Raw genomic sequence first — 12719 nt, 5'->3', positions numbered from 1 at the left:
ATTAGAAGATGATAAATACATTACGGAGATTATGTAATAGAACGATTTTAATATTTCCAGATTGATTTTTAAATGTAATTAGAACAGTAAAGAAATTAATAAAATAGAATAAGGAAAGGCAAAATTATATAGGTGCACATAACGCTGAATTAATTAAAAAATGGAAAATTAGTCATAAAATAAAAAACAATTAAAATAATCAATATAAGAATATTGATTATAATTTGCCAATTTTCTTTCATTAAGGTTATTGTAGTTTAAGTACAGTTTCCATTAAAAATACGTATTAAAAGTAAGGCTTTAAGTATTTAGTGCAATAGTACCAAGTATTTTGTCATACTATTTGAAACAAATATTCATAAAAACGTTCGTACAACTGTCTGCATTCACACAAGTTTCGATCGAAATCGATTGAGGCACGATCGCATTAGCTCATACAGACAGATGTTTGACGATCGCAATAATCCAGCCGTGGCTTCGAGCGGAAATGACGCGCGTTTACAACGATGGTCACCGATGATCTCACAGAGATGATACGCGGCGATAGGGATCGCTTCTCGTGCTATGAAATTGTTTAAAAACGAATACGGGGCCCTCGCATGGCCGGGGCATCGTCGCCTTAATGACGCCAACTGTCACTAAAGACCCCTTCGATCATGCGCTCGGCGATGTGTCTTAATTGGTCCGCAAGTCGACCGTTATTAACGCAGAAAGTGACGGTAATGCGAATATTATCCGCTCACTGCTGTGGCGAGAGCAACTTTTGACGGCAGGTAGCGCAGAAGCGCTCTCGTGCAGTTTTACGTTTTACGATGTAATATGTAATTAATTCGCACTCGTCGCATCGGGAATGCATGCGCGCGTGATCCGCGTGGTAACATATGTAGGTACGTATGGAGCCGGGGCGATATTCATGAGAAATTTTACCTGTTTCTTTGATCACGATTATCACGAAGATACATAGACAATCGTTACCATTTGCGGTAACGCTGCGCGTCTGCCCTGCAATTACCAAGCCATAACTCACTCGCTACCTCGCTGCATCTAATTACCAGACTGACTACAACCGGCGATTCGCTTTAATAATGCTATACCGCGTCTATTTTGAATTTTCCTTTCTCGATCAAATGCGCGCGCGATTTTACAGCGTATCCCGAATTTATTATTTTTACATGCGCAATGTCCATTAACGAGTCCCGATGAGTCGCACACGCGTTGCACACACGAGTCATCGAGGTCGACGCGCCTCGGTCACCACGCCGCGCGTGAAGAAAGGGAAAAAAATTAATATTTATATCTCGCGTATATCTCTAATCTACGCTATCAGGCTTGTTCCGTTACCGATAATGCATTACGACAACGTATTCCCCTCGCGATTAGCGTGACCTTGATGCTGAGAGCGCAGCCGCCGCGCCGGTATACGCGGCGTTACGTTAAATCGTGGATACATGACTTCGCGTCAGGAGAGATGTGTCGTGGATGCGGAGACGTATCTTAACCCGGGATCAGTCTGGGCTGGTTAGCCGTCTAGTGGCATTTATAACTCGTCATTATTATTTGAGTTGATTTGAAACACGCGCGGTATAGCCTTTCCCCTCTTCGACTTGCATGCGACCATCGTCGTGGTCGTCATCATCATCATTCTTCCTTATGCGCCGCCGCTCGAGTCCGGCAGCTGCCACGAGACATGCATCGACACACACGCGCCCCGGGCACATACATACGCGCATATGTAATAAAACTTATCGATACCGACCGATCAATCGTATCGGAGACCGTTGATTGCATTTCCGTACACGAAATCGGAGTTTCTAATTTTTTGGTGGAATTAAGCCTGACTTAAGAAAAAAGAAAATAAAAGTGTGCAATCCTTTTCACCTTGTGATATTACATTTAGTTGTTTGTATCTCGTTAAAAAATTGCGAAAAGTTATAGTCGAGAATAGGGTGTTCATACACTCACAGTGGATCTTACACCTTTTTTGTCGTTTATTTTCTCTCACAATGACATTAGAAACAGTAAATATTATACGATTTTGAAAGGACAGAAACAAAGGCAGAACAATGCCTTTCATCGATTCACAGAAGTTTCAAGGCGCGCATTCCTATCGCTCGTACTCGTATCGAGATTCTCTGTCGAATTATTGGTACCGAGTACCGTTTTCGTTCTCCAGCGCCATCAAAAGCGCCATAAAAGAAGCGGCCGGCGATGGTCGGCGGGGCCACCGGTGGCAGAAGGGAGGGAGGGGGGGGGGCACCGGGTGAAATTTGTCAGTATTAAATAAATAACCCATAAAGGCGGAACATCAATCCACCGTGGAGGCATTAACGCCCGATATAGGGAGGGCGAGGCACAACGGCTGTTATTTTTCATACACCAGCTACATCTTATATATGAGCGCGCCTATATATCGACGCTCACTTGTTCTTTCTCTCGCCGTAAAGGAGAGGACCTCCCCTTTATTCTTGTTTCTTCCCGCTCTCCCGCTCTTCTCTTTCTTCTTCTTCTTCTTCTTCTTCGAGGTTTTTACGACCGACACGTTGGACCGTATCGCGAGTTACGCCGTAGATCAAAAGTGATGTGTCTATTATGACGTAAATACTTAAGATCCCTCGAGTCTCCGTTACGGTCTCCGACCTGGACGAAGTTTCGTCTCGATACGCGGTGTCAGGATTCGCTCTCGCTATAAGCTTGCCGAAAAAATTCTGTATTACACAGCATCATCAAATGAAGAAATAAATAGAAGACTAATAAACAGAGATTTATACATATGACTTTAAACGTTCACGCTTCAAAATTCGACACGTATTGATCGTAATTTTTCGGTGCTGAATTAATCTGATTAAAAGAACAACGCAAAGCGGACATAGGAAAGTAATACACCATCACAATACTTTTAGTGAATAGAAGCATGTCAATTTCGTACTATATAAATATTGTATTATTTATCACGTAATTTTTAATTACCGAATTATATATTGATGTACTAGATTGCGCACATTAACGGAGAAACGAAAGGAAGGACCACCGAAGGCGCGGATGGTGCAGCGGCGAACTATAATCCGGCACAGAAGAGACGCGGTTGAAGACGCGCGCGTGCGATGAGGCGATATACATCCGAGGGAGCGGCTAAGACGAAAAGCGAAATCCCAGCAGAAGGACCGCTCTAACGGCGGAAGGGCCGCCGGGGTGGAGGCGGCCGCACTGTCGATACAAGGGGTCGATTGTGGCTTGAAAGGCACCGCCGATCCGACGACGCTCGGACCGCATTCGGCGGTCAGGCTGGTGCACGGGGCGGCCTACAGTGGCCGACTTGTGCCCGCGATGCCGATTCCGATGCCGAGATTACGGCGGATTTCGCGCATCGCGCGTCCCATCCCATCGGGACACGCCGTACGCGCCGCGGACGCTATTAACTTCGGCTTTGATTGGCTGCGTTTAATGAGCCGGGCGACACGCGTATATAAATTGCCGCTTGCTCGTCTTTGAAGATATTTCGAGGCCGGTCGCGGGAGGATTCCTCTTTCCTCCTCCCCGACGTCTCGACGCTCCTCTCCCGTCCGCGCGTTTTGCCGTATGTATCGCGAATGTCATCACCGAATTTCTGCGAGTTCGTCTCCGTGCCCGCGTCGCGGTCAGAGCACGCGTTGGCGTGTCTTGGCGACAGATGAATGGCTTCGAAAGAGGAAATGTGTCTCCTCGAGTAAACTACGACATGCATATTAGCGACGAAGTTAGATACTTCTTCAAACAGTGCAGCTGGCGAATTTGCTAGAGATCTTGTAGAGAACGAGACGGGCTTTTATTATACTGATGATATTTATTACACTCTCGTTTTATTTTAATTACTAAAGTACCTATAATTAACACTTGATTTCCATGTGTTTTTATCTTTACCAATCAAACGTGTCCTTTTGTCACGTGTTCGTCATTTGTCGCGTGTCAACGCGTCCATAGAAACCGAAATGAGAATGAAATGTTTTATGGCACTTCTATTCTATATATACTACGTATCTTTTATACTTTTTATTTCTGTTTTTACAAGTGAAACATAACTAATCGCTAAACACTTGAATATAGTTCAGGAATAAAAATACACGATGTCGAAGTTCGTGGTATCAATATTCGAGAGAGTTGTGTCACAAAATTGAAGACGTCCCATGAAAATTATCCGAAGAATATGTAAAAATCTTCGAAGTAAGCAAATTTCTATTCACAAATTAATTAATTCATATCGTCATACATCTGAAGCAACGTCTAATTTTTCAGAAATACCGCAAAGCATGGACGTGAAATAACCTCTCTGACAGCCATAATCAAATATATTGATTTTGTAATTTTCGGGATATCAATCGATCATTTTATCGCGCATTTTAATTCGTATCGAAGTTCAATATGACGTCAACCGGGAGAAATTCTTCGGGACAATCAGACATGTTCGCAAATAGATGCACCCAGCAGGCCAAAACAAACTACTTCCTTCCGCTGCAATGCAATAAGAAAACTATCAAGCACGTCGATGCGGGATCAAGACGAGCTTCGAAAATATCCGCTTCGACAGTCGAGATGTATTTGAGGATAGGACCAGCACCTAGTATACTTCAAAAGAATTACGTCGTACTCAACTCGAGAACTCTTTTAACGTTTCTGCCGTTCGAGGATAAATTCATTCGAAATTCGAGGTGTTCGAAATCGAGCGAGGCCGAAGGCAGGCGGCACACCTTTACGAAGATCTTTGGATCAAAAACTTCGCAAGCCGAGATGTTCGAGGAATCCATAAAACATCGAGTCGCGGAGTTTCTCGACGGTAAAAGTTCGACCGTAATGACTTACGGCATGAGGGATTCCGGGAAGACTTACACGCTGTTCGGCACGTCCGCGTCGCCCGGTATAATAACGCGCAGTATCGAGCTTGTGTTTTCGGCGATAAACTGCACCATAGCGCCGTGGTACAGACCGACGTTTCAGGGCACCGTGCTCTGCCTGAACGAGGCCGCGCGGGCTTCGGAGATGCAACGGAAGATACGAGTATTAAGCGGACAATCGACGGACGTAAAGCAGACGTCTGCGGAGGCCAGAAAATTTCTGGAGAACTCGCGGCCGGGGAACGCGGATCCTGACAAATGCGAGGAGCGCTACGGCGAGTCAATGTACGCCGTGTGGCTGTCCTTCGCGGAGATTTACAATGGAAACGTTTACGATCTGTTGGACGACGCGGAAACACGCTCCCCGTTGAGATTGTACGTGAACACCGAAGGGCGAGCTTATGTTTGCGATTTGCAAAAGGTCCACGCTATAACTGCGCTGGAAGCCTGTCGGATTCTCATAACGGGCCAATCGAGAATGAGCACCGACGTGACGGGATCGAGGAACTCTCGATCGCATACCATATTCACGATAGAATTACTGAAGTACCAAAAGGATCGTGCAGCAGACGAAGTGGTACTTAGTACTTTGACCTTTTGCGATCTGGCTGGCTCTACGCAGTTCGAAAAATCACACGTGCGCGAAGCAAGCAACATTAACAACAGCCTGCTGGTGCTTGGTAGATGCCTCAAGGCTGTGAGTCAGAATCAGAGGGCACCGTTTCGCCAGTCGAAGTTAACGCGAATATGCCAGCGAGCTCTTTCCGGTGAAGAAAATTTGAGTATTATAGTCAATGTCGTTTTTCAGCCGAGCCTTTCTGACGAAACACAAAGTATTTTTAATTTTTGTGATATAGTTAGAAAGCTATTAACTAATCATGATAAGGAATGCAAACAATTAAGCGATTTTGAAAAAACTACCCATAGTCTGGACACATGTGATAGTAACATTACGACATCACCGTGTAGTCATCAAAGCTCATCTGAGACTGCAGAGATGACTGGCTGTATCGATTCGACAGCGTGCAGAAATATACGAGAGCAGAACAGAAGGCTGAAGCAAGAATTGGAAACTGTGAAAAGTGACATGCTGAATTGCGAATACGTGATTCGACAACAACTAGCCGACCAGTATTCGCACATAATCGAAGAGTTGGAAGCGACTTACAAGGAGAATACCAAGAAGATCGAAACTGAGGGGCACGATCTATTGAAATGGTCTGTCAATCAGGTTGAGAGCTTTTATAAGGAGCGCATCGTTAATTTGATGCGGCACAAGAAGAGAAAACGAGAAGATAGTGGCGATTACATCGAGGACAACCATGCGCTTTACGAAGAACTCCGAGCTGAGAATGCGCAGGTTACTTCTAAGGTGGTGGTTCTGAAGGAAGCGGTGAAGAAACTGAGAAAGGAGAACAAGACGATTCTTTGCGAAAAGAACAAGTGCAGCTTCGAATTGGCCTTGATAACGGAGGAATTGAAAAAGTTTCGACAGCTCACGCGAGCCGGGATTCGTAAATGGGGTGGCAACGGTGAAAACATCGAGGACGATGCCGATTGTCTCATGAACAATCTGGAACGGTTAATGGATGAAAAAGTAAATAGAACCGAGAAGAAACTTGAAGAGATGAATGAATACATTCGTACGATGGAAAACAAAGACGCTGAAGCCGCTTCCGAAGCGAACCAGAAATCATCAAATTCGGAACATGCTTTGAATGACGCCTTGATTAAGATAAAAGAATTGGAGGAGAAACTTTTATGCAAAGAAGCTTGCATCGCAAGTTTGCAGCATCATGCACAGTTGCAAGAAAGACAGCTTGCTGAAGCTCAACAGCGCTTGGATAACAAAAAAAATGAAAATATAAGCGACAGAAAGTGCAGGTGTGACCGATCGACAAATATTTCATTTGACGATACAGCAGATAGCTTTTTTCAGGAGAACATGCCTGTAGAGAAAAGTTCTTCACGAGTGTGCGTGAATGCATCTACTGTTGAGCAACACGAGCTTAACCACTGGATCATCGTCCCAACAATGTCTGCGAGCCATGTCGAATCAACGAAGAAGAAACTCTCGGACACATCAAACGTCGGCCGCAAAAGTCTCTTCGAAAGTAGTGGTAGTACGAATTGTAATGTTTCTAGATCGAGCGATAGAAGCAGCAAAGATGACTCGGGTGTAAGTAGCGAATTGCGAAACGAAAGTCAAAGATCTATCAGCATAAGTGATAACATAAGTACCCGCGAAAACGAAGACAAGTGTACACAAACTTGCGTCATCGATGAGGACAGTCAGATTGCAGTGGAAGGAAGCATTGAACAGATAGATCGCGCAGATTCGAACAAATGGAACTGTCAAGAGATGTCACATGTTGCCGAATTGTCTCAAGATCTGGAAACTATCCGGGATGTGATTTATGCACTAAATGAAGCGTCTTGTACGAACGAATGTCAGTTGCTGCACAAAGAAGGAGCAATGGAACGATTTACTGCAGAGGAGAGTGACATTGTAATCAAACGCGATAATTTATTCAAGGTGATAGAGAATAAAATGCAGGAATATAAACGTGAAATTCATATGCTAATCCACAAGCTAGCAGTTAAGGAAGAAAATGAAAGTCGAATTTTTAGATGCTTAGAAAGATACATAGAGGGATCAAGAGCCTTTGAAAGTAAATTATCTTTGATGCGTAATCGGCTGGACAAAACGTTTAATAAATGTGCAAATGAACACTTACCAAAAATCGAAAGTCTTGAAGAAGAAGTGTTACAGAAAACTCTGCAGATAAACGAGCTCGATGGAAAGATTTCTAAAGTACAACATGAGCTCGCGAAAGGCTACGAATTGTTCCAGAAGATACATGATTTTGAGATTATTGTGAACAGATGTCGGAGAGATAAGAACGAGCTTTGCAGGCAGTTGTATGAGTGTTCCGAGACTCAATTGACTCTCGAGGATAAACTGAAGAAATTAACAATAAAGATAGCGGAAAGAGACAGCGAAATTATTTCGTTGAAGAGTGAAATACACAATATAGCAGATCTGAATGTTGCGAACAACGAGAAAGCGAGAAATCTGAGCGAGCACATTACTGAAGCTGGCGAAAGTATCGATTCGATTAAAGAAGATCTACATTGTTGCGAAGATTTGCGTAAAAATGTAGAAAACACCATCAAAGCGGAAATTCATGATTTCAGATCTCGGTTATCAAATCATAAAAATAATACAACGCTCCTGAACGAAATTTGCAAGACTTATGGCGACAGCCAGGATGAAATAACTCGTTTAAAGATGCAACTGGAGCATAAAGAACTGGAAGCAACTCTACTTAAAACTAACAGAGACGTTACAATAAAAAAATATGAGATTTTAATGAGACATTTTCAAAATGAAATTGAAGAGAAGGACAAACATTTTAAACCTGTTGCGAATAGTTCAAATAACTTGAAAAGATCTTCAACCGAGAATCAAAGACAGCCGGAAGAAATCTTAAAAGACCATGAAGCCGAAAATAGTTTCGCGAGTAGTTCTTGTTTCATGCCTAAACATGTTAGTTCGGAGGCATTAAATATTTCGTCGGCTCCAAGTGAAGACCGTACAACTTCTTCTGACGAGAAAGATGGCATTGGCATTAAATTCAGTGATAACGAATCTTGTCAGGTCTGTTTGCACATAATATAAACTAGTATTTAATAGAGAAAGTAAATAATTTACGTATAATGTCTAATTGTTATAATAAAATTTTGAAGTTTTTTATTAAATTAAAAAATTTGTTAATTATTAGTACATTAGCTATTAGCATATACGTAAAATTTGAAAAATTTATTAACTATAAAAGAATACCTCTTATTTAATATTCTATATCTTCAAAAATTTTCAGGCAGATAGCAGTGTAAAATCAAATGTACGTTCATCCGTATATGAAACTGATAGTTCTGAAACGGAAGATATTTTCAATATGACATCTCCAGGTACCAAAGACAAGAGGAAAATACTAGATTGGATGAAAGTTAGAAGAATCTCTGGTAAAACCGTACTTTCGCAACTCTCCGCTAAACATACAGATGTTAATAGTGATTCAGAAACTGAGTGACAGTAAACAACGTATGCCAATAATTAATGATTACTTAATTATATATAATTTTTGTATATAATTATCGATGTTAAGAATATTGCTGTATGTGCGTGCATTTTTTAACTAATTTGACATTTATTTATGTTTGTGTATTTCATGTATTTCGTTCCGCTGAATATTTCATGTACAATTTTAAACACGTGTCATACTTTGTTAAATTTAACGGGAAAAAAATCGTGCACGTCTCAAATGTTATATGTTTTAATCCAACGTTATACGTTTAATGTGTATTGTTGTCTCTATATTATTTTCTCATTGTACACATAGTACATATTTAGCTCATAAATTAATAAACTTTTATGCAGTCTTTACACATTTTTTCAATAATGAACCATTAAAGAGTATGAATTTATTATGAAGAAAATCACGTATATTATACATTTGAAAGCTTGGAAAATATCTTGAAATTTCATCAATATTGGTATTGCTTTTATTACTTTAGCCATATAAACTTATTACAAGATCACAAGACTATAAGTATTACGCGAGAGATGCTTTGTATCAATATTTTATTGTGATACTATCCGTAAGAGACAATAGTACGATTAGCGATTGGGAATATTATCGGTATATCAGACGTTCCCCCGAGATAAGATCGTATGTAATGGCAAAACATGGTTCCGACATTCGTTACAATAAACGAGCCACCCACAAATAGAGGCGGCAACTGTGTTGAGCTTGCTCGTGCAAGGGCGGACCCTGCTCCAGATTTTATTGCCAATATGCTATAATTTCTGACATTAGATGCTGCTGACGCTTTCGTCCGCTCATTACAACCCGCCCCATCCCCAAACGTGATCTTCCCGCGAAAACGGCTACTTTGACCTCTCTCTCTCTCTCTCTCTCTCTCTCTTTCTCTCTGTCTTTGTCTCTCTTCCTCTTTCGCGGATACTGATAGATGAAATTATGAGGAGGGATATCGAAATTGGACCGCGACTTCCACTCCGTAATCTTTCGGCTTCTGATGATATTACTGGGATGTGTGATGTGATAAGGGGATACGAATAAATGAAAGGAAATCATCCAATACGAGATTGCAATCTGCTGCGAGTTTACAGACGTGAAAACGATGCTGAAAAGTACTTTCAAATCGTATTTCTATTCGTAAAAAGATATATTCTTGAAAAAAAGCAAGAAGTTGATTTTTTAAAATAACGAGGGACATTTAGAATAATTTTTATGTAAAAGATACCGTGTACGCGGGTACGATATTTAATTGTGCAAAATGAATTTATTCCGTTAATTGTTTGTGCTGGACTATCAATCTGGTTGTAATTATTCTTATATTACTTTCTCGTAGACGAGCTTGTTATCGCGATGGAAACGGCCACGAGTGGTTTGCGGAATCGCAGATCGCAGCGGCCATTTTCGCTAGCTCACCTCTTCGTCGTCGGTGATTTCTCGGGGTAAATGTACCGCGAACTTTCCTCTTTCAATTGGCAATAAGATTTGATCGTTGCGGGAAATATCATCCAATTTCCTTTCTCTCTTGGCCGGGACGGAACATGCCGCTCGTCCGCCTACTCACGTTCGCCCTCTAACTTCACCATCAACCACCCTCTTTCCGTTATCCTTTACACGCCCGGTCGCAAGATATAAAGATGGCGAAATCATCCCTTTTGGTTCGTCGGTTGAAATTGCACCGGTGCAATATCCTGTACTGATGTGTATTCATGATATGTTTAACACTATAGATTATATAATACAGTTATCGATCTTTTTTAATTGATAAAAAGGATTTTTCTGTTTTCATGTATTTTATTTTGTAATTATTTTATAAAAATAGAGCCGTACAGAAAAAAAAATAAAATAATTTAATAAAACAATTATTTTGCTATGTATTGAATATTACATCTGCAAATTTACTAACACAAATTAGACAGCCAAATGTATGTTCTATATATTATTTAAATAATGTATATGAGAGTTTGAGTAAAATTCAGAACAGCTGACTTAGGGTATACACGATGTTTGAAGGTTGAGCGAGCACTCGGAGGAGTAATCAGATAGAGGAGGAGAAAGTTATTCCGGACGAAGTTTCCTCGAGACATTAGTTTATAATTCGGCAATCCCGGATCAGTATTTGTCACGATTAGCCGAACCCTCCCCCTTCTCCAACGGTTGGAATATCTGTTTCTGGGGAGGTCTCATCCCTTTCTTCACCCCTTCTTCGTAGATCCTGCGCGAGTTTTCATTAATTTCGCCCAATCCTGCCGAACTATTGTCGTAGTTACGCACAATTTCGGTACGACAATGCCCAGCTTTCTCTGGGATTGACGTAGACGAAGGGGGAAAGCGGTCGAGGGAAGGAGAGGCCAAGCCTGTAAGGAGTTATAACGATGTCGAGTGGGAAGGGTAAGAAGTTCTCCGGGTTCAAAGCCCGGGGTGGCATGGATTATATTTCTCGTGTCATTTGCCTTCTGAGTTAGACCGATGACGTTTCGCCTCGAGTTTCTCTATGGAAATCTTGCTACGCGAAGCGAGAAGAGACTCTTCGAAAACGGGATTTGACAGAAAGGGTTTCGATACAAATTGAAGAACTTTCACTTATAATATCAGGTAGCATATGTATAATAATACGTATTAACTATATATAGTTTTATATATCTTTAAACAATCGACGTTTTTATTACCTATTAGTAGAAGGACAAGAACGTTATTCTTTCATAATAAGCTACCGTTATTTTGATAATATTGTTACTATTATTAATAATAATTAAAACAATTTCGTAGATACATAATTATAAATTTAAAAATTATATAGAAAGTAACTTATTGCTGGCCAAACATTTATGAGGTACACATTCACAACGAGATACGGTGAGAAAGAATATGAGCCGTTGCTCGGACAAATATGCCACTCGTGCGAAAACTTTGACTTCGATATGGCCACTTTTGTCAACGTCGAACGGTATCTTAAGAATTAGCCTCATGGGATTTCGAGGCGAGAAGATACTGCTGGTTGCCAGCGCGACGTTGAAAATACATGTGTGTGTATCACAGTAAGGCTACAAGAAGAGACGGGCGGAATCGTCTGGATCCATTTGCAATGTCACCCGGACAATTTCCAACGGACAAACTTCCATCTTCGAGCTTCGGGGGTCGGACCCGCGATATTAGAACAAACGATTTCATCTACTACGTCCTCAAAATCATCCCACTACATTCTAGACGAAATCCACGTGCGAGCTTAGAAATACAGATTTCATATAAAATATATTGTGCTGTCTATAGACATAAATATTCAGTTACTCCAATATGATTAAAATAATATTTCCGTACAAGATTTTACTCTTATTATGCGATAATATGAATACAGCATAAAACACAGCCATTCCAAGATTAATTTAAAATAATTCTAACGATAGTAAAAAATGTTACAAAAATGATCATTATTAAATATCATCTATCAAATTATTCAAATTATTATAAATAACAATTAGTTTTAGTTAATTCCGTGTGTAAAGGTTATTAATTAGTTCCGTTCATAAATTCAATTTGTTACGATTGTTCTTTCGTCGGAAAAGTGTATCGCGACACAGGATGGCATTCGTCGGTGGTTATTTTGCCTATATTGTGGAAACGTAAGATACAGGTATTCGCGGTTATTCGCAGCGTTTTCATTACCGTACGCAGGCACGCTGAGAGCATCCCCGGATTAAATACAACCGTGCTTCCGGACGATGACTGCGTTGTGCCGCGTCGCGTCGCGTCGCGC

The 12719-nt window shown here is 41.1% G+C and overlaps 2 protein-coding genes across 2 annotated transcripts in view; both read left to right on the top strand.

The window, feature by feature from the left end:
- The window catches only part of LOC139780307 (uncharacterized), a 258523-nt gene that overhangs the window by 229485 nt on the left and 16319 nt on the right, over positions 1 to 12719 (top strand). The window lies entirely within an intron of this gene.
- LOC139780129 (uncharacterized) lies at positions 4396 to 9046 on the top strand. The gene is made up of 2 exons (XM_071718635.1): positions 4396 to 8526; positions 8747 to 9046. The coding sequence occupies exons 1-2, from the start codon at positions 4396 to 4398 to the stop codon at positions 8957 to 8959; spliced, it is 4344 nt and encodes a 1447-aa protein (XP_071574736.1). The 3' UTR covers positions 8960 to 9046.

Source organism: Temnothorax nylanderi, unplaced genomic scaffold (assembly GCF_030848795.1).
Source record: "Temnothorax nylanderi isolate EJ_2023f unplaced genomic scaffold, tnyl_v1.0 TNYL_tig0007_pilon, whole genome shotgun sequence".
NCBI lineage: Eukaryota > Metazoa > Arthropoda > Insecta > Hymenoptera > Formicidae > Temnothorax > Temnothorax nylanderi.
Note: the sequence above shows the minus strand (reverse complement) of the source record. Positions and strands in the feature narration are given on the sequence as shown.